This window comes from Battus philenor, unplaced genomic scaffold (genome assembly GCF_028537555.1).
Source record: "Battus philenor isolate CCGP_79_NKW_IND1 unplaced genomic scaffold, ilBatPhil1.0.hap1 SCAF_17, whole genome shotgun sequence".
Taxonomy (NCBI): domain Eukaryota; kingdom Metazoa; phylum Arthropoda; class Insecta; order Lepidoptera; family Papilionidae; genus Battus; species Battus philenor.
The window spans coordinates 10915894-10940315 of NW_027181679.1; the positions used below are offsets into that span (position 1 = coordinate 10915894).

Consider the following 24422-nt stretch of genomic DNA (forward strand, 5'->3'; position numbering starts at 1 on the left):
TTTAAGTTTATGGTTGATGTTATAGAAGCATACCAACAGATTATGCCTCCTATCGAGCCTCCGTCGGGCCGCGCTCGCCTAACCCGCGTTCAAGGGAGGGCGGTCAGAAGAGGCCCGTGTTGCTCCCGACCACCGAGTAGTCACTGCACTATACACCTACACGGGTATAGTCCCTTTTCGTACGTACGTCCTCGATGTAACTGGGATACAATCTCCCAGCGTAAATTTTTTAGTTCGCGCACCACCTGTTTCCGCGGACTTAATAAAGATGTAGCTGCACAAAGCCTTAATCAGCTTGTAACATAACTTCAAACAAATCATATGCAAATAGAATATTCTGTCTATCAAATTAGGCTTTATAGCATTCTCCTTCTGTGGTGCCATATATGATCCTATGCGGATAATAATATGAATAAATGATAGGTTTGTTTTTGCAGACCTTTGTCTCTATCTACACTTCTCCGACAGCTTGGTAATCGCTATAAACAAAGATATAGCTTTATAGAACCGAACCTAGCCGAATGTCTGGCTCTTATTTCCGACCTGGTAAATTAAATACAACCTGCGGATGTTATGGAGGCAGTGTCACACTAATATCTCCATCTTCCAGGTCCGCAAGACCGAATAATTCTTCCACAAGCGTTTACATTTAAATTTTAAAATACTCTAGAAACATTTTCCAGACGATGTTTTGAAGAAACTTGTTGTCCAGTATTGAGTGAATAGCTAATAGTCCAATGTTAAGCATCATCACATGAAGGGTGTTACAATCCTATAGTATGTTAATTAAATAAAAACCTTAGATGGTATGTTTGTCACGCGGTAATTTTAATAGCAAAGGCCTTTTTAAACTGGAACACAGTAACGCTCGCAAATACTGGCTAATGACAAAAGTGAACACGAACTTGGTTTCTTTACTTACAATTTCTAATAATACTAGCATCATGAATCATTTTTTTAATAAAACGTCACTTTTAGTTGTAAACTAAAAATAGCCTTTCTATTTTATTATTATTGCAGTCATCATTATCATCATTCTCACAGCAATTGGACTATATGTAATGCCGCTTCAAATAAAACCGTTTGGAAGTGGTGTTAGATTTATTTGCCGTGGTGGTACCGGCGTATAGAATGGTACCAATTCTCTCTTCAGTAAGAAAAGGATCAATATTTCGCCACTTCCGCACAGGCAGTGGTAGTCGTGCAACAAAGTGCACCGCGTATGCGGCAAACAATACGAATTACACAACTGCCACCGCCAAATTACTCAACACGTGTTTCACCCCTCCACGGGGCATCTTCAGGACTTATGTTACACTGATTAGTGCCAAATATAGAGTCACACTCTAGTTAGTAACAACCGCTCTCGCAAACACGCATGCGAAGCATAGCTAGCATCTGCACCCCTCTCCCTTCCCTCTTATGATTATTACAGTATTAAGATGTATATTAAATGCTTATTTTTTAATAAACTAGCTGACCCGGCCACGCGTTGCTGTGAAAATTTAAAAAGTGGAAATAATTGAATTATACGGTATTTCGTTCACTACAAAATAAATTTAATTAATTTTATAGCGTCAACAACACGTGGTAATTATGCTGTTAAAATGTAGTTTATATGACACGTTCGTAGATTTACCATAGCAGCGCCATCTATTGATTACTTACTCAACCCAGTCGAAAGGTATCGACATCTGTTAGAATCATTTGGAGTTAACAGATAATTGTGACTGTCAAATAATAACAGACAATAATTAGCAATAAATTAAAATTGCGACTATAATTTTAGATTTAAACTATCCTATCTCTCAAGTTAGATCGAACTGCACATGGTATGCGAATTTTATTATAATCGGTTAAGTGGTTTAGAAGTCCATTGAGTATAAACATTGTGACACGAGATTTATATATATTAAGATAAGATAAGATAAATCGATCGATGAAAGATTGTAGCTTATGAAGAAAGAAGAGCTGAAAGCTGGTGATCTTATTTTTTATTTCTACATTTACATGTAACAGCAATAATAGTATAATAGCAGGTGACTGGCCGAGGTTCGGTCCTCGCTGGCACCATGGAATCGGAGTATTAATATTATATCAAAAGACAGCGTGAGCTAAAGAGACATTTCGAGGGTTCTAAGCCAGCTTCTGGTCGATGCATCCGGCTTAGTGATCAAAAAAGGCAGCCTTCATTATTACCGTTACTTCAGCCGTAGATGGTCGACTGCTAGACATAAGTTTTCCTCATAGATTTCCAATATAACTGGTTGGTAGTGTAAGCTTTTAAATCCGTTGAAATGTTTATTTAATTGCCCTTTGGCGCCCTCGCTGCCTCTCCTCCTAACGGCATTTTTTCATGTCATGTCATGTTCTATCAGAAATTAATTAATTTTAGGAAAAAGTGTATCAATATCACTATTATTCTATGACAAGAATTAATAATAAGCTTTCATAAAAATACTTATTTGTAAGCATAACGCTTTGCTTGTACGAGAAAAATGGTTTTGTTTTACGAGGGTTGCGCTTTTTCACCCCGTTTTGTTGGTAACGTAATAAGAAACACGCATGACTGCGTTTCCAACTAGAATTTTATTTCCCACGTCAACAGAAAAATGACGTCTTATGTTTAATTCTAATCTGAACTCTAAGTCTAATGAAATAAAGATTCGATTAGTATTTATAAATAAAGAATTTCAAAAATATAAATCGATATAGTTTTTTCAACTTATCATCTAGTTTTGCTATCAAACACTTCTATGTTGCCAATAGTTTTAACTGTGATGAATTGACGATTATTATGTATATGCATTTGTAATTCTATTTTCAAAATCAGTGTTATTTTTTTTGTCCCGAATCCCACATTTAATTACAGTTGAGAGCAGTAACGACTGGTCATAAAAATTAAAAAGTGAAATAACTGGTTCCATTTTTAATTTTCAGTATTATACTATGGTTTTAGCTGTACTACAGAACGTAGATGAATAGGGGTTGACAATTTCTGTACTAACTATATAACGTCTTCTCTGTGTAAATTTAAAGTTAGACCATCAATAAATTTTCTTTTTTATATAAATTATGGTCTGTAATAACTAATACTAATTTTAAATTATTTATATTTTTCAACATAAAAATATTATATGTACATATGAGCAATATCTTATAATTATAAAATAGAAACAATGCAATTAATATTTAATGGAATCAGGCGTTACCTTGCGGAAGTCCATCCTAAGTAACGTCTTCCGACTGTCTTAAAAAAAAAACAATTATAATGAAAATACTATCGCAATTATAACTAAAATACAAAATACGAAACATTTAAGACACAACCACAAAGCTAGTAATTGAAATAAAACTAAAGATAAAATGATAAAGATACTTCTAAAGTATATGTATTTAATTGGGATAAATAGTTAGTATATATGTACATATATATGTGTTTATACATATGTGTATATGTACAGAGAGAGAGTCTTTTTCTTCGTCACATGTAATATTTGTAAACGTGTGGCAGTAGAGTTAATCAGCAGAAAGTGTACGTGTAGGCGGTCTAGGTTTCTTTTTACGTAGTTGGCATATTGAGTCTCGTGCTAGAACATGTTCTTCTTAAATTATCTTATTGTTATTAAAGACGGAACATAGCCAATCTGACCTTCGAGTTGTCAGGTGCTCTTATAATTGTTATTAAAGAAAGTTATACATAAGAAAGGTCCATAAATATAATGTTAATAAGAAATTAATTTTAACAGCATTTTCTCCTACGGCATTTCATTATGGGACAGTGGTGCGGAAATTAATTCTATATTTATTTTACAAAAAAGAGCTGTTCGGTCTATATAAAAGCAGGATATTCCATGAAAAATTTTAAAAAAATTGGTACTCTAACGGTTGCTTCTTAATATGTACATTATTTACGAATCAAAATTTAAAAATCTTATTTAAAAATTGTAACAGGCACGTGATAAATATAAGAAATAAAGAAACTTGTTACGCCTAAACATATTCTTCAAAATGTTAAAAACCTTCATGGGTCTGAATGTGCATATATATAATAAAGTTCCACAAGATATCATAGCCCATCCATTTTTTAGTTTTAAATCTAAAAATAAAAGTATGTTATTTAATAAACCTTAAAATAGCATTCAAGAGTTCTTAGTTGATCGAATTCTGTGGAACTTGATTTGTTGAATCATTTCGTCGCACGCTCACTGCGAGGTATAGGTCTCGTGCAAAGAAATCTAGGGGGTGTAAAACATAATCGTGATGCCTGGCAGGCGGGCTGATGATCGCCGTATGGTAGTATGATACGTAGATTGTTGACTCATTTATAATGGATGATATTATAAAGTACATATTAAAAATTGTTAAATTTCATGAATAAAAGAGCAACTTGTGAGTTTCAGGCCAGGTTTTTTTCTAATCTAGGCTAATCTAATAATGCTAGTTTTGAATTTGAATTTGGATTTAAAAAAACAATATGGGTACGTAATCACGCAACTGAAACATTCGTATATAATGTAAAAATAAATACATTTAAAAAACTTTTAAGTTAAACGGTTTTTTGATACCCATATTGAGGGGGTTAAGGAAAAATATGTAATCCGCCAATTTGTATCGGCGGCCATCTTAGATTTATAATGTTATTGATTTTATTATATTGTATTGTCATCTAAATTAAATGTGTGTACCAAATTTCAGATCAATCTGACAACGGATAGGTGCTTATATTTCAATTTCTAATTTTGACTCAAATAAATAAACAAATAAATTCCGTACGGGTCGAACTAAATAAAACCGTTTAATTATAATTGACGAATCACAAGTGCATGTAAATATCTAATATAATAAAGATATGTCGAATTTGAATTTGACAAAGATATGCATATAACAGCACCTACAAAACTTTACATATACTCGTATGTTCAAAATAGTAGCTTTTTTTAGCATTTCTTTAACTAGAGAAGTCAAGTCTAAAAAAAAGTGTTATAGCAAATTCCTTCAAATAATTTCAGTACTAAATTGATGACTTTCAGAATGCATAGCAGATTTTTACAATAATATTTTATAAAGTGGTCACAGTGAAATATGTTATAAAATTTAGTTCAGGCCAATAACTGCTGGTAGTAAAAAGACTGTAGAGGCAGACTGTAAATAATAATTAATTTTAATAAGTCACTCGAATTTCGAACGCTTTTTCTTGCTAAGTTATCATTAGGTTATTTATTATTTCTCAAACCACCGATTTTTAAAATAAGGCGTACCATATGGTGTTTGACAGCGAATACATTCACCTATTAAAAAATTTTCAAAAAACAATCATCTTCTAGCTCAGTGATTCCCAAAGTGGTCTATATCGACCCCTAGGGATCTATGACAACCTGCAAGGGGTCTACGTCAGCGAAAAAAATTTGGGGGTCCATGAAATGAAAATGGGGGTCGACGATAGTGGATCTCAACACATACACTGATAGTACCTATTTATTTACATCATACTATCTTATAATATCAAAATATTTACATTATTTATAAAAGTACCTAGAAGTAGTATTTTGAGTAGTTTTAATTTAAATTCAATTAATAAATGCATAAATTTAGATGTGTTTTTACTTTAAGTTTTTAACACTAAACTTCACTACAGTTAGAAATTTACTGGAAATCAATATCAGGTAAGTAGGGGGTCTACCCAACACAAAAACATGGCAAGGGGTCTACGACACAAAAAGTTTGGGGAACTCTGTTCTAGCTGAACGATTCGATCGTATTCATTTAATTTGGCTAGAAAAGGTTGTTTTTTCTTTGTACTTCAGGTTCACTATGTAATTATTAAAAATGTTCACTAAAAAATTATCAAAAAAATTATTAATAAAAAAAAACATTTCTTTCGAGCATGTCATTAGATTAATTTTATTAACCTCGAGTCGCATCATTTAGAATTCATCTTTGAAAAATCATTAGTACAGTTATTATTTTGTTATTCCAGACCTCTTTTCAAAGGCGGAAATCAAACGTGTCTCATAAAAAAGTGAAACCAGGTATTTGTTTGGACCACTGAGCTCGATATTGGTTTTATGCTAATGCCTGTTGACATCAGACGAAATGAGCCAAGTTCCGTCGAGCAGGGCTGTCTCAAGGCATTAAGGGTAAATGAAAAACTAATTAAAATCTAATATATGTTTAGGTTGAATATTAATAATCTTGTTTCAGAAATTATTATTTCATTTATGTTTACAAATAATTGGCAAACAATTTTACTGTGATACAGGTTAATTATTTAATAATGTCAAAAAATAAAAACGATATTTAAACTCTGTTACAGTGCAAAGGATTTTAAGTGACAAGGAATTGTTCTTAAAACTTTAGTTTTTTGTGGACATTCTAAGATCTGGGCGCGTTAGGAACCCTCATCATCATGGTAGGCGATCGATGCCCTAAAGCATAGATCGCAACGATTTTTGATTTCGACTTTTACTATTACGGCGTCGGTCTCTCAAGTGGTGGCACACTCACTCCGAGTCTCCTGGCACGTGAGTGCTACTCGCTTAACTTGCACGAGCGTTGTCCCCGCTTACCGCTTACCACATTCAGAAATGAGTTTCAGATTTGATCACGTATCGAAGCTGAAATCTTTAGAGTCACGTATGTTGAAAAATACCTTTAAAGAGGAGTAATTTACGTAAACGCTTTAGGTACAGCGTCTTACGTGCTCTTCCCCCCTAAGGCCACGAAATCTGTAAATGCCAAAAAGACAACAATGTAAGACCCAAACAAAGTAAAAACGGCTTTTCATTCTTGAGTTCATATGGGCTTTTGTGATGAAAACCAGCTTCAACATTTTCTGTATAAGATTATATTACATTTTGTGAAGGACTTTGTTCTTTGTCAGTTGTAGAAAATGCCTCTAAGGAGTTATCTGGACATTGATGGATAGATGGCACTTTACGCCCATTAAATTGTTTATTTTCTTAAAGTGCTTATGACTTCGGATTTTACTGAAAGTATTGATTGGGGCAAAATAGGTGGCTTTAACATATCCAGAAGGAATCCATCTAATATTTTTCCCACAACAAAAATATATGTTGTTTTGTCACTAACAATGCGGTGAACATAATGGATTTATACTATCTATAACACAAATATTTGTTCGACCCGCAAATATATGATCAGGGTTTGATGTTTATCTTTGTGAATACTACGCGGGCGTAGTCGCGTATGGCGTTTTATCTCGTATCGCTCGGATAGAACTTCCTTTCGCTACGACCTACATACATGCGGGTGCCCTAAATAACCAGTCAAGGGTACCTAAGACTCAATGCAACTGTTCGTTACGTCACACAACACGCAAACGTTGCCATTGTTTTAAAACCGTAAGTGAAAATAATGATAAATGAAACTTCCCCGACCTTTGTCCCCCGGTTCTTTAACAATAGTTAGGTCCGCTGAAAGTTGACAATGGTGTAGTTTCGAAAATGGCGAACAATGGTGAGGAATTACAGATTGCACATTGACTTGGAGAACAATTAATTTCTCGCGAGAACGTTTGCTCGGCCCCTCGTTTCTTCGCTTTGTTTCGTTCTACATGGAGATATTTTCTTGGCGTATTTTTTTTTTCCTTTTTAACTTCCGCGATCGTAGCGGAGCTGAGAAGACGGTGAAATATAAGCTGCGGATATTAGTGGCTATTTGTGTTTTATTTTGCGATATTTTTAAATGACAAGACTACTTATTTTTCGAAGCAATTTCAGACATATAACTTACAACGATTTTTCATGTTATAAAAATATAACGATACGCAAATTTTAATCACGAAGTATTCTAATTTGGTATTATTTTCAATCGTTAAAGTTTTAATCCATGGAAATACGATAATGTCTCTGCAGGTCCTGATATCAAATGGATTTTCTCCATGTTTTAGTTACTCTCTCTTCCCTACTTAAGTTTAACATTACGTTTTTCTACTTAACTCCTTACTAGTAATGTCTTTGACTCAAATCATGTGAGAACTACAACCTTTAAATAATATTTTACTACTCTGTCCTTCTTCCAAACCCGACACGGTTTTTTTTTTACGTCCAAAGCGTCTTATATTCTGATGTCTTGATTATACTCTGTCTAAGAATAAGAGAGTCAGGAATACGTTATATAATTAAAAAGAAGGTTCAAGACTATATTGTATTAACGACAAAATAAACATATTCATTATTACAATATATGTATGTAGTGTAAGCGAAAGGTGTGTATGTTTATGTGTAATTTATTCATGTGTTATATCCTTTCTATTAAGTATTAGAATGCATCCTAATGTTATATTTTAACGAAAAAAAACTCCCTAGACGTTAATCTAAGGCAGTGTTCGCCAACGTAGGGCCCACGCGCCCTATAGGGGCTACTTGATTGTAAAGGGGGCAATTCGAAAGTAGAATCGACCCGAGTTTAACCTCTTCACTTTAATATAAAAATATATATCTTGCATTTTAAAAAGCCTAAGGTGAAGTATGGTACATAAAAAGTTGAAGAATACTCGTAAGTTATTTCAGGTATATTGTGATGCCGTTATCAACAACATGCACCAAATACACAGTAATGCGTTCACACTTTACAAGTACAGGGCCGCTTGCGCTCCGAGCGACAGATGTAGTCCGTTAAACAATAATGTCACCCATCTGTTAAATGTTAATACACCGCGCGTCCTTCAGTATTCATTTATTAGTAATTACATAATACGTACAATATAGGTTAAATTTATTATGTACATATAGTATTTTTATATACCCCTTTTTTTATTTTCTTCTGCATTACTCTGGGGTAGGGCTTACAATACCAGAATTCCGGGATCTCGAATACCATAATCCCGGACGATTTTTGTCCTTTATTAAAACCGGTATTTACGTAAAAATATCGGTATTTTGGTATTACATTATCCATAAAAACGCAAGTTGCTAATAATATTTTATAAATACTCTCAATTTAATTAATTTTTTTATTTCTTTAATTAAATAATTTCATACGAGCCTATTATATGTAAAATGTAACATACAATTTCATATGTACTTTGTTTTACTTGCAAGTTTTTTTGTATCTATGTACTCCTACTCTCTATGTAATAAAATAAATAATATCTACAAGTCAATATAACAACTGAGGTAAGTAAAAATATATCTAGAATTTTTTTTTTATTAATAATACCGTTTTTAATACCGGTATCCCGATATTTCAAATTTCAAATATCTAATTCAGGTATATAGTTCGATGTTGTAAGCCCTACTCTGGTGTTATCGACAGAAAATACTCAAGTCCGCCATTAAAAGTGTAAATAAATAGTTTTTGAAAAAATCTGCGTTCACTATTGACTTATGTATAAAATCGCCAGTTCTTTGCTAAGCTTTGGCTTTTAAAAATTTTCCTCACGAACTTAATACAAATGTTAATTATGTTACCTTAGCGCTTAAAAATTATCTTTTATTAGTGACCACTTATGAAGGGTCCCGTAAGGAGGCCCAGGGTCACCCAAAGAGCAATCGAGAAGGCTATATACAGAGTTCGCTGCGAGGTCGAATCAAAAATGAGAAGATCCACAAAAGAACCAAGTTCAATGACGTATCTCGAAGAATTGCTAGTCTAAAGTGGCAGTGGGAGGGGTACATCGCTCGTCCAACCGATGGCCAGCAACAACCGTCCGGTAGACGCGGAGGGGGTACTCCCCCCACTTGAAGGACTGACGACATAGTTAAAGTCGCGGGAAATCGCTGGATGCGAGCAGCACAGGACTGTTCATTGAGGCGATCTTTCAGGGATTGGATTTAGTCTTAAATGCTACGAAAACCGTGGGCATTGAGTTTACACATCCTTTAGTTTAAAGTCAAAATTGTGGTATACTTATTAACAGTTAAGTCTTAGAGCTAAATGAGTCAACAGTTTTCTTTGGTATTACTTTAGATAAGAAGCTTCAGTGGAACCCTCATCTCTCAACACTCGCAGGCAAACTCAGTATAGCCGTCTTTGCAATTAAAAAAGTATGACAATCAGCAGACGCTTATACAGCTCGACTCGTATATTTTAGTTATTTAATGTAATCAGGCGTTACCTTGCGGAAGTCCATCCTAAGTAAGAAAAGGACCAATATATAGCCACTTCCGCACATGCAGTGGTAGTCGTGCAACAAAGTGCATCGCTCAAAGCCTGTCGCATTCCAATGGGAAAATTATATTAATGTAACTTATTTGTGAGTGACCATTTCATTTAGATGATTAGAAATAGGCGTAAAAGCTCAAAAGCTTCTTGCTGGCCAAAAACCTATACATTTAACCTTTTAACAATGTCACTTATATGGCAATGATGAAGCTTTATTATTTTATTTTTATTTAATCTATATCTTACAGAAAATGTATAGGCGTAAATGAATATTGTCAAATTTTTGTTGTGGAGTTTCTTCCTGCTTCGACTTAATAATTATAAAGCCTTGCGAGGCTGAGCCAAAATAAAATATAATTAAAATAAGTTGACGATCAATGAGAGTTCAGTTAAAAGTTTTATCTTTTATCTTTAAGCAATCAACCTCGTCACATATGCCTCAAGAAAGACTAACAAGTTATTAATTAAGTTATAATAATGTGCATACGTTACAGGTACGAACAAACGCATTTGTTATAATATTTTTATTTACTTAATAATATTAAATAAATATCAAAATATTTAATAAAGAATCCGACCAACAGTTAAAAGCTTCCTTTGTTATAAAGTATGTACAGCTTATTTCTCCTGCGTTACTTATATTTCTCCCACGGAAACATTACTAAGAGTCAACCTTGAACATCTCATATCTCTTAGCAATATATTTGCCAGTGTTAGCTCTCGGGTACTAGAAAATCCTTCGCGTGTAACAATATTAGCTTTCAGTGGTTTTATAACACTTCGCCCTGACCTCGCGGCCTCAATTCTTTGCAGGAAAGCTTTTACTTTCCCTTTGCAAATATTACGTACATATTTTTCATAGATTAATACGTTTACACGTGTAAACAATCCAAGTATACTATTTCGTTGTTGCTCTGCGCGTTAATATTTATAGTAAATAATAAATGTTATTTATATGCTAAAATCCAGAATCTTAAGGTTGAGGTCAAATACCGACAAGCGTAGCAAATGACATCTATCTGCAAAGTAGACAGACAACTTTATTGTAATCGAAGAAGAAAGTTGCTGAGAGAGAATGCAGGTCGGTTTTAACCGATCCTATTAAAAAACTATTGTGGAGATTTATTTTCAGCGATGGACCTCTAACGACTAAAATGATAATGATAATGATTCAAATACAATGATGATTAAAAAATCACTTCCGTATATTAGTTTAATGTCCTATTTTATTTCTGATTAACTTTTTATTTATATTTTAGCATTTAAAATTTTTATTGCCTAATATAGTAGCCCTGACATATTAATTTTTAAAATATTGCACTGTCGTAGTCAAAAAGAACAAAATAGATAATACGTATTTCAAAATGATGAAGACTACAAGACGTCAAGACTACAAGTCTTTAAAAAGATGATCGTATTATAATATTTTATGGTACTATATAAATTTTTATTGATTACATCCTTACACGTCTATTCTTGTTTTTGATTCACGTCAAATGTTTGAGAGTTGTTTAATCAGCTCTGTAATTTTTATGTGAATAGAATAGTATTGTTTTTACTAATATCTTAAGCAAATTTATATCCATATGAATAATCCTCTTCGTGCTTTGATGAAAATATATAAAAAATATACTCGAATTATTAGTTGAAGAAATAAGCTGCCACTTCCAACCGGTCTTATTAAAAAAAACTAGGAGGAGGTTTATGTGCCAGTGGACGTCATACAGGCTGAAAAAATAATGATATAATGACGAAGAAAGTTTAATAATTTAAATCTGTTTACAAAGTTTAGCACATCGCGTTTTATTTTTATATGTCTATTTTATTTTAGTAATTTTCACAGTATTCTGTCCTACGGATTATATGTATGGGGAATGCTTCTGATATCGATACAATTTTTGTGCTATATAAGAGAGCTTTTAGCGTAAGAAACAACATGAGAGCTATGGACTCGACATATATATGTATATATCGACTATACGAATATGTATAATATCCATACGCGCATAAAAAGAAAAATTTAAGAAAAATAAGGTCAGCAATAAAAATAAAGGTAAGATTGCTATACCTTACCTAAGCCTTCATTAAATTAGGAACCTTTTTTGGGCAGTATTATAATATATTATGTTTCTATATTATTATGTTTACAGTTTAAAAAGTTTATTAAACATAAAGTTGATTAAAAATTGTACATAAATATATATATATATATATATATATATATATATATATATTTATGTATATAGGCAAACATTTTTTAAGTGATAATAAAGTTAGGGAAGGAGTTGCTCTACTACGCTATTTAAGATATATTATTTTAAATGACAATGTTAAAACACTGTTTAAAAATTAATATCGTGATTAAATAGTATAATGATAATACAGTAAGAAAATCTATTTTATAAGCTTGGACATATTGTATTATATATTATATATGTTAAAATTCCTAATTGTTTACTACATACGAGTATAGCGCTGCAGACTTTGAATCTTCCGAAGTAATCAGTCTGTCGTATTGATAGAAAAAATTAAATAGTTAACATATTTCAGACGATAAAAGGAGATTGGTAATGGAAGTAGAGCTTTGAAACTTTTTCGTGACAAATAAGTTATACGTTCATATAAATCCAATCCTGTATACGTTACTAAGATTTTTCTAAACGGTACGAAACATTTTATCTTTCTGCTTCGTTCCTTGATTTAAATATTCCATGTGGATTTGCTTGAGGACAATAGAAAGCTAATAACGAACAAACACGTAGGCAAAAGCCTTATTGTTATGTAAATAATATATATTTAAACCAGTCTAAATACGCCGTCGTCCAGTTCGTTCGTTGAGTTTTCTTCTCGCGTAAATATTCTCGGCACGCGTCGCACCGCGCGTTTCTTTAGCGCCAATTTTCCGTGTTTATTGCCGGGGAAACCCCTTGTTAACTCTGATGTTCAGCTAAACATTTGTACTGCTGAATTATGCAATGCGCTGATTCTTTATTCAAATATGGTACCCTTGCTATGTTATTGCAACTAAAGAAGGGATATAAAAATGCTACCGGATTCTTTTAATAGTATTTAATAATATCTATCCACAAAATATAGCCAAGAGGACTGGCAAATTGAAGTGACGGTAGGCATACTTCATTCAGAATAGTTCAGGCCGCCCTGGCTTTAAGGTTCTGGAGTGAAAACACAGACCGGAAAACAAAGCGCTAAAAGCAGGACACCTGGTCCGGACACAAGGTGGACAAATAACCTTTCTAAGATTATCTACACGCAAGATACTTCCACTTGGTTTTATTACAAATCTAAGGGGGAGACCTATATCCAGATGGATCTTGGCTTAAATGATGATGATGGTTTCTTTTCATAAATAGTCAAGTGGATGATAACAGATGGCTACTGGGGCCTTAAGATTCTGGAGTGGAGACCGCAGACGGGCATGCGCAGCAGGATGTTCACCTGCAAGTTTTATTTTTAATAGTTTTATTTACAGGGTTTCTCTAACATAGTCAGAAACTCTATTTCTATTTACAATTTCTAGACGGAGGGGGGAAATCTTGCATAGGACTCCACCACCTGCACGTTGGTCACATAACCTAATTAAGGTCGTCGGAAAACGGAAAATACAGGAGAGTTTCTTTCCGATCTATCATTGGCAATCTATGGGGAAGTGTTATGTCCAGAACTGAATGTTCTGCGAGTTCCTACAAATATTGAAGATGATGACAGAATGCATAGTTTCATTGTCAAGGGTTAAAATTTCGTATATTGTAATTCCAAATACATTTAATGTTTATCTTTATCGATTTATTGTGAACAAAAGATACATTGAGTCTGAACTCTGTGTTTGGCACTAATCGGTGTAACATAACTCCTGAAGATGCCCCGTGGAGGGGTGAAACACGTGTTGAGTGATTTGGTGGTGGCGGTTGTGTGATTCGCATTGTTTGCCGCATACGCATTTATCAGCGGGCTGGCGGGCGGTGCATTTCATTGCACGACTACCACTGCATGTGCGGAAGTGGCTAAATATTGGTCCTTTTCTTACTTAGGATGGACTTCCGCGAAGTAACGCCTGATTCCATTAAATATTTAGATCAGCATGAAAAGATACATTATCTCGTATGTCACTAGCAATGGAAATAAGCTTAGGAATGGTTAATGATTTATGGAAACGAATATAACTAAACGCTTATTGTAATTTTTTAAATTAAACTCATTCAAATTTTCTCCTTGGCATTCCAGAGATAATGGTTTCTCAAATCTCTATCAGATTTCGTGGAAGTGTCTATTGCTTTGTATAAGATGCACGAAGCTCATATGAGAGCTTATACGGTTTAAGTCAAAAGATTCAATAAGAATTGTGTTTATCAAAATTTGCAGTTAAAATTGTTATCAAACTAGCATGATTGATGGGTGGGACGATAATGGTAGATGGATTTAAACCTCCCTTAAAAGCTTTAACGGTGTGAATCTATAGTTTATTTGCTGTCAATTAATATATAATACATCCTATCTAAAAACTAACGGTTTTAGAAATAATAAATAACGTAATAATTAAAATATATACGTAGTAATAAAAAGCGTTTTTTTTAATTCGGTTCACTACATATTCAACTTATTATTGTTTACAGTTACATATTTCAAGTAAATAATATCCGTGGCCGAAACAAATAGAACACCGAATCATAACACATTTTTGAATTAAGAATAGGAAGTTTTTAATTTTTTTTTGTTTTTATTGTGTCGATTAGACTCGCATATAGACTTATAACACTTTAATTGTTTCAGAACATGGTGGCACACAGATCAAAGGAGGCTACATGCTACGATATAAAAGTAAGTTTCGCTATCTTTTGCTAGAATACATCACCATCATCAGCTTACTGACGCCCTCTGCAAGGCCTAGTCCTCTCCTATAACATAAATAGTTTTATGGCATAGATCACAGTGTAGTCTTGATCGTGAAAATCTTCCTCGCAATTGATCATATTTATTTCATAAATAAACTATGTACTTTCTTTATGAAAGTCTGCACAGCTTTGCAGGTATTGTCGGAACCAATCACTCCTACGACATTAATTTTGTATCGTTGTTTTGCTCCGTTCTGAAACCTAAATACGGTCTCGTCATTTCGGTCAACGCAATTTCATATAACTAAAAAAAATTACAGAAAATACTACATCAAAACAAGACTAGCCAAGTTCCTGTTGATTACTATTTACGCAGATACTACCACGCAACGGATGCCTTCTTTTTTCTTAAACGGAACACCCATTACAGAAACAGCGTAAAGGTTATTCTGAATACCGACCAGCTAACACCCCTCTATCTTTTTAAAGCCTTATCTTAAAAGTACATGACGTCGATGCATAATACAGTAGTTCCAAATCCGAGGGATTAGTACCTCAACGTTTTAAGACAGAGCTGCGTGCCATGGTATCATAAAAACGCAAGCTGAATTATCTACGTGTCTATCACCAGTCCGAAATTTTTCACCAACTTTAAATAGAAGCGTTAATATTTCGTAGTGGGGGCCTGATAATTGCAACAGAGAATCGTTAGATCTATACTATGGAGCTCTAACGCCTGGTCATACCATGGAACATCCGACTGAGTTGCATTCGAGCCTGAGTCCTCGATAAAGCCTTCGAACTTGGAGGTTAAGGCCAGGTACCATCAGCCTGGTATCTTCCTGTACTGTATCATCTGTAAAAAGCATTGTATAAAATAATATGCAAGTATGACTGTATTATATCACACGGTATTTAACTATTGTAACTAGTGATATAGGCAAGTTAATGTCATCATCATAATTTCATTCATAAGATGTCCACTGTTGGACATAGTCCTGCAACCAGCGTCTGTCGGCGACCTTAACCAAACTTTGTATTCTAATATTATTTTAAAATTCTCGTGAGCTTGCGTGAAGGTTTATTCGTAACTTACTATTAGGTAAATATGTTCGTTTTACATACGGAACTCTCTGAAGGTTTCTTTAGGGCATAGGTATAATTTTATAATTTCAAAGCGTTGTCGAACTTATGTGTTTATATATGCATGATTTACATGCCAGCATACTATCCGATATTTTATTCACTAATTTTAATAATCTATGGTTTATTCATTTTTCCCGTTTTCTACCGGTCCTATTAAAAATGTATGAGATTATCTAGCAGTGTGGATAACATACGGTTAAAATGATAATCACACTTATATTCTTGTATATATATGTAAGTAATAAATACCTACGAAACAAAATGTTTTGCTTGTTAACGATTTTTTAAATTTATTTTTATATTTAGAAGAGACAGAATCGAACAATGACATCTTAAAACCAACTCTTAAGTATAACGTCGTCAATATAATCCGATCTTTATTGCTTACTACTGATCTAAATTAAAATGCAATCTTTATCGTCAGCTTTTTACGGCCCCCTTCACACGGACTAATTGCGCCGTCTACTCACGATGTAATGAAACGAGTGGAGCGAGCCGCGTGTGTGTAACGGCCTTAATAAAATACGTACTGGAGCTATCACGTGCCGGGGCCGGGCCAATGAAGTGAGGCGATATCGATACTCTTCGCAATCCCTCTCGTTTTGATATACTGCGCACAGTAGTGTCGTATCCAATCGAAACGAGTGCAATAGAAGTACTCGATACGATTGCGAGCATTCAATTTGTTCAGACGTTTTACGTTAACGGCGATTGTGGCTTGGCTGTGTAATGTACGTTGAACGATGATGGCGAATTGTTACAAAAGTAAAAGTTTCCATCATTTTAAAATACTTTTCTGTCATTACTATTATCATAATTTCAGCCGTAGGCATAGAAGTACATTGTTAGATAGTTTTTGATACTTAAAGATCTTGAAGTTACAAGACTATATTCATCTATGACTCTATGAATATTCTGGTCACTTCACCCAAAAAGTTGGAGAAGTTCATCTACAAAACTACGACAAGTTCGTTGCCATGATCAAAAGGAAAAGATAAGATAGAGGCCTATTGTAGGAAAATCTGTAGCTTTATTAACAAAAAAAATTTTCACAAGAATATACAGGCAGTCGAGAGTGATCATTGCTTCTGTCTTATTAAAAAAAAAAATCGATTTCTTCATTTCGCTTACCCGACGTGATGTTTTATTATTTTTATCAATCGCCACTTTTGTAAACCCCTTCAATACCCGAGGAAGGTCGGTCTATATACTTCATCGCTTAATCTTTTTATCTAACAGAAGCTCGGAATCGCATCGGAGTCCTCCGAATGAGGGATAGTAAATGCATCACGGTTTGGTCCACCTAAGCTCACAGAAACACATGGGACTCTCTTTGAGCTTAAGCCTGTGAAGGTACTCCGAGAATCCTCTGTGCCGTTTAAGCATTAGGATTAACACCGTGTCCAACTCGATGCTGCGAAGCCTACTGCCTACTGCGTTAGGCTGCAACGGCATCCATCTTACATTATATTGCCTTCTCTCTCTCTCTCTCTCTCTCTCTCTCTCTATTTTCACGAGTCTATGTCGGGCGGTTTCTTATTGAAATCTCAAGTATAGCGCTCTACATAGGTTGCTGAGCGACTGTGATGTGCTTTTTAATGAGGTTTAGAGTGAAAGACCATGTTTTATTGCATCATCGCTGAAAACACACATTAGAAGATGATTTATGCCTTTCACTTCAACTTTGCAATCCGCTGGGTTATATTGCTTACGTTTATTAGATGAAATGAGAAGAAAAAAAGAAAGGAGGTTTATTGCTGGCTTAACAGAAAGTTATTACAAAAAAAACACACTTAAAATTATCTCAATTATTACATGTAAGATATTATATAACATATAGTAAGAGTACCAACAATGGGAAACCTTAGCTACATACTGCAGTAGAACTTAAGCCGTTTGTTACATTTTTAATCAAGTTTTTTAGAAGATAAAATGCTAATGTTTATGTGCTCTACCATCAGTTTCCGAGCGAGGCAATCCGTATCGCGTATCCGATCGTTGCGACGGTTCCATTACAATTATGCTAGCGCGCGGGCCGACCGAATGCGGTCGTACGGTAGCGCCGTGGCGCGGGAAATGGGTGTCGATAGCTGCATAATATCCGCTTTCATCAAATCGGCGAGGACATGATTGGATTTCTTATCATCGCATGCATTTCAAATACACGTTCACACTGTTTGCACGTGGATCAAATTAAAATTATCATTACAAACTTACTACAGCATTGACCAAAATATTTCAGACATCTCCATATTGTTAAATACAAATTTTACTTCTGTTTAACAATATAAGAGGCAATAATAAAATACTATTTTAATGGTTTTTAGGGATCCATAAAAGATCTGGCACGCAAAATATCTAAAAATTGCAACGATATGATTTTCAATTTTATTTTTACTCCAGTGGTTACAATAAGCTGAGATAGTTTGTTACACGAAATGACTTAACAAAGAGAGCTTAGACAAAAATATAGAAGCTAAATAAATAGGGAAAGTCTTAAGTAGATATTGTCAGATCAGTGAAAGTTTAGAGATGTGCTGCGCAATTAACCTTGACAGGATTTACGAATAATGAAATTTTTGCGTAAATAAAATGAAAACGTGCTAAAGTTGCGTCACTACTGATCGCCAGGTTAGAAAACTTTATGTACCTTTGTGTATAAATCATATTTTTGAGCAGTTAAAGTCTAAAGATCAATAAATGCGTCTTTTATAATCAACAGGAACACTAATAATATAAATAATAAAAGGTTGCCTTTATTTAAAAATGGAGGAAAAAATTGGTTATATTTACAATTTAGCTCAATTATTTTAAATCTAGTTCATATACAATTTAATGTCACTAATGGAAAATAAAAAGTATGAAATGAAAACTGAGGTTTTTAGGAATATTGCGAGGGTGAGGATCGGTTGACGTGGTATGAAAAGTCGCAGGAAGTCGCTGGATGTGGCCAGTGTAGAACCAGTTATTGTAGTTATCTTCGAGGAGATCCATGTCTTGCAGCGGGCTGACAAAACGATGATGAAGGAATATGTGCTAACTCTCAAAGACGTGTTGAGCTACTTCCGCTATGCAGCAAACAATGCGAAACACAACTACCACTGTTAATCTACTCTACACGTGTTTCACCCCTCCACGGGGCATCCACAGGAGATGTTACACCGACCAGTGCCAAATACCGAGTCAACTGTGACTGCCGCACGCGCATTTATCAGCGCATTTATCATCATTATTTGATAACATTATCTTAGATTATAACATTTATCAACGTTTGAACCTAAAAATAAATTATGTATATTTTACAGGAAAATACCTGTGGAATACGTGGTCAGAAGAATGGGTTGTTCTCTACGACGACTCTACGATGGCGTGGTTTAAGGTAATGTCATAGTCGTCTTGTATTATGTTTAGTATTGCTTATGTAGTTACGGTTCATGACCGTAGACGATATCACATGATAGCGCGTCATTTTTTTTTTGTATTGATCCTTACTAAATATTTTATTATTTATTTGTGAAGTTCTGCTATATAGCAAGCTAATTCCATGGTTTAAACCTGTTGGACATCTTCGAATGCTTGACGGGTGTAGAGTTACCGTCGTAGCCAAGATCCCTTCTCGATTACCCTTGTACCCAGTGACTCCATGGATCAACCGCCGAAGAGCTTAACGGCAATGGGCAAGGGGAAATGTTTAAGGCCTGAGCCGAGGCCAACCCTCTATATTTATTTATTTATTTTCCCCTTTTTGACAATCATTGAAAAGAGGATTTAATTCCTTTAGGCATTCTCTACCAGCCAACATACATAAATTTGTTTATTAAATAGAATCTGTTGGTTGTATATATTTAACTAATATAAATACCTGCTGATTCAGTAGGTGTTAGGACATCCTTAATAAAAAAATTTTCATAAAATTCTTTTCCCAGCATCATTTTGGCATTCATTAAATTTAGAGCATTACGTCGAAAGGTGTGGAATTTGTCTAGAAAAATGTTGTTAAAGATATATATGAAATTTTGTGATAATTCAGCACTGGTTAAAATGTTTTTTTAGAGAAAGTTATCCGTGAAAGTTGTAAACGCTGACTGATAAACTGCAATTTGTCAATGATAAAAGCCTTGCTTCAAACATAATCAAACCAAATTATATTTCATCATTAAAATAAATGAAACATAGACCTGACCAGATGAATAATATTATCTCAGTGTGATCCTATATTTTTTAACAATACCAATATAGTTGAAAACTAATATCTAAATCAGTTTATAGAAAGATTCAGAGTACAATATTAATTCCAGTAATAGATCGCAATCGATCATTTGAAACGCGGACAAAATTTAATCATCTTTATTCAGTGCGAGCTATCAGTCAATGGGGCAGGTGGCACCGAAGGGTGGCTGATCGACGTTTAAAAACGAGAAACACTTCAATCATGACTATGTAGAATTGATACTGGATGGTTCAACGCGTGATTTTAGGCTTGTTTTTATATTTAAGTAATTAAACGAACTTATAGACCCCGTTCGGATATTAAAATCCGAATTACAACGAATTTGATTCGTATATTTACTACATACCTTAGTGCGTAAAGATGAAAGTGTTACCAGTGATATCCCACGGCACAGAAAGGTGGTTTCTCACTTCTGGGCTAATTGACAAGCTTTCGGTTGCTCTTGCTTTTAAGAGGGCGATACTCGAGATTTTTATACGAGTCGGACCTGGAATGAGATCCATACAGAAACGAAAATAACCGACGTGGTTCTACGAATCGGCAAGTCGAAGTAACAGTGGACAGGACTAATAACGCGCAAAAGAGATAGCTGCTGGAACCTGAAGGTTCTAGAAAGCTGACCATAGACCGGAATGCGCGTAGGGCGTTCACTCATAAATTACACAGATCACCACGTTAATGTCGTTAAGAAACCCTGGACATAATCAATCATATTAGAAATCTATGTGAAAGCTGTAGGTTGAAATGATAATATAACTGAATCACGTCAAAGTATAATATATGCGTATTTCTTGTATCAATTATATCAGTTGATCTGGAAGATATACAGTTGAACGCCTCTGATGTTGTTAGCGGAATGAGATAGGATGACCAAGATTATCGAACCAAATTGCCAAGAGCCATCAAGTTACTAACGTATAATGAATAATTTATATCATCCAATGTTTAAAGGGCGTTAATGATTTTTATTCATCGATATCTTTAAATTCGTTTCTGTTGTCTTTAAAAAAAAACTTTGATTTTATTTCCTTTATCCTCATAAAAGAGTTTTTATATACAAAATACGATGTGTTATTCCTCTATCATAGTAGGAATGCATCCTAAACTCAATATTTGTTTTAAAAAACATAATTGATATTGTACTTTAGCTGTATCTTGTTTAATTTACCTTTATAACTTCATCATTATATCAGCATATATCATATCTGGATATAGGTTAAATAGTTAGTTACTTTCAAAAATTTATTTATTTTAAATTAGATATTTTTCACATCCAGTAAATGTTTATATATATATATATATATATATATATATATATATATATATATATATATATATATATATATATATATATATATATATAAATTGGCGTCTAAATAAAAGACGTAGCAAAATATCGTAGTAAAAATAGTAGAGTATCATTTACAGCATGGTCTTTCGTATTATGGAATTTCTATCATAAGTATGGTTGAGCCCAAACTTGACACAAAGTAGTATACACTATTCCGTGGTATAAAAGAGACCTGAGACAGGCCTTTTCGTATACATATTACACTTCGGTTTCTAGATACAGCTGTCTATAACTTAACAGGTTTGTTAATGGTGGGAAGCTAATTAAGCGATTTGACGATCTCGACCTAATTCGATTTAATTTTCAATAAATTTTATTAATCCGATATTGTTTCCCACCAATTACATTGTTTTAAATGTTGGCAGCTGCGATGAATACAAATTGCTTTATTGTCACAGTTGTAAAGTCATTATGACGTGTTTTAAAAAGAGTCACTTTAATATGACAAAGAACGAGTTTTACCATTTATACAAGTGATTAATTTGGTTCAACTTAGTTATCCAGTTCTTTTGTTAATTTCCTTTACTTAATAATGCACACAAACATTTAAAGAGGTGAATGTCTAGCTAAATTATATGTATAGTACATCCCATCCAAATATCAATTATTTTATAAATATATAAACCGTAATCATAATATAACAAGCAAAAGCGTTTTCAAAATTCAGATGACTAAATATTAAAATTAATTTTATCCTTGCAACTTTTATACTGTCAAAATTTATTGGCCCGTCGTATATCAACAGAAAAAAAATAACATATTTTAAATTGATCTCTTTATCCTGTATAAATGATTAAAATTGTATTTTATTTTAATTATTTATACAGGACAGGGTGTCTGTGGCAGATTTATGTTTTTAAGTATGATTATTTCAAGAAGTAATAAACAGTGCATGGCCAGGGTAGTGGAATTTGAATCACTTACCGTACGAATTTCCCTGTTATGAAGTTGTAGTGCTTGAGTGATTATCGCGCGTTCGTCGTCGAAACATTTTTTAAGAGTAACGATTTTTACATAGCTACTGTTTGACAATTTTGTTCACTTTTCGGTATTCGACGGATACATGATGAACCGAGTATTAATTTTCATTAAATTCCGCGCAACTGCTTCGGCTTTGAACACCTCAGGTCCAGGGCCCAGTCGATCTTCAAGGACACTCTGAAACATTGAACTGGCTGAAAGCATTTAACCTGATCATTCTCGACTTTCAATACGGAAAAAAGCACCCTCTCTCCGACTTCCACGAACGATACCTCATTAAATTTAATAAAAGTATCTCAAGTTCCGTACGTTTGAAATTCAATGATTCAATTATTATTTACTATTCAATGTTGAAATTGTTCAAGAACAGAAAGAAAGCTACTTTTTTTCGAAAAGTCTTTTCTTAGCCTTCGTAGAGACGTTTGTATCAATCCACATTCCTCGTATTTAATGATTTAAATAATGTATGTAATGTGTTAAGATTGTTCGTAAAATGGTTAGGTTTTGTATACACCCTTAGCAATCAGTAGAATGGCCGAGTATGACAGCACTGAACTTACTAGCTGGATGTGCAAGATGGCCGCCAAATAAATAGTCATTAATAACATGAAAAAGTATCGCCACGCCGTTGACACGCGCAGGGTAAGTGATGGCGGGAAAAAAAGTGTCAGAATGGCTCTTGCCTTCAAAACTACGACACTGTTAGTGTCATAAAATAATTTGCGACATATCGCTTGTGACTTTTATGTTAAAACTTACATATCAAATTTACTATGAATTTCTCTCAATGTTATTATGTGTAATTAACCTTGTTACATTTGTTTTAAAATTATTTTATCTCCGTAATCTGAAACTATAACGAATATGCAAGAAAGATGACCGTGTAGAAACTTCCACTAGTTAAAACTGGGTCAACAACTGCACTCTGTCGAGTAGGACGTTGACATGGGCACAGATAAAATATTAATCTTCAAAATGTCATGGATGGAATATTGCAGCATTCGTATCGCTTTAAATCAAATATTAGTTTATTTAATTGCTTGCTTTCTGAATCGTTTTTATTTTTTATAAAAAATAACACGTCTAAATCATATCAATTTTGTTTTCGTCCTATTTTATATAATAAATTAGATATTATGTATCTAAACAGTTTTTCTTTTAATCGTAATAGTAGTTCAATAAATCATTTACATGTACAAAGCGAGTCGATAAAGCAGATAAACTTTGGAATAACAACCCAAAGTACTAAGTATACTGAGAAACTTCAGGGCAAGGTATCCCCGGCCACACATTAATCAAAAACGATATCTGATGTCAGGCAGAATCAGCGATTCGTTCCCGGTTGTTAAACGAGTTATATCCAGTTGCCCGGCTCGCTCTTTCGCTGGATTACTGCGACAAAAAGTTATAATAACTTACGAAGTTTCACCGCGTCCAATTGACGGCCGGGTAGCGGGAACGCGGCTTGTCGAAATAGACATTTTTATTTTATTTTTTAAGATTTTTTCACCTGTACATTATCTATAATATTTCCAAAGCCGTACATTACATTATCTTATAAACTTTAATAAGCTTGTAACTATATTATAATCGTTACCTTAACAGAACACTTGCATATACACACTTATATATCTAATAACATTATGTATATAAAGTTTCTACACATATTTCCAGTTACCCCGTATAAAGTAATCACTGTGAAATATCTTACATAAAAATGATTGATTTTGGAATA

The 24422-nt window shown here is 33.8% G+C and overlaps 2 protein-coding genes across 2 annotated transcripts in view; both read left to right on the top strand.

The window, feature by feature from the left end:
- The window catches only part of LOC137919984 (uncharacterized), a 154071-nt gene that overhangs the window by 101266 nt on the left and 28383 nt on the right, over positions 1–24422 (top strand). The gene's annotated exons all lie outside the window — the stretch shown is intronic.
- Positions 1–24422, top strand: part of LOC137919986 (uncharacterized) — a 104716-nt gene that overhangs the window by 47498 nt on the left and 32796 nt on the right. The window contains exons 3-4 of the mRNA XM_068763220.1: positions 14917–14964; positions 19430–19503. Of these exons, the coding sequence (XP_068619321.1) occupies positions 14917–14964; positions 19430–19503 (122 nt within the window). The remainder of the gene's footprint in view (positions 1–14916; positions 14965–19429; positions 19504–24422) is intronic.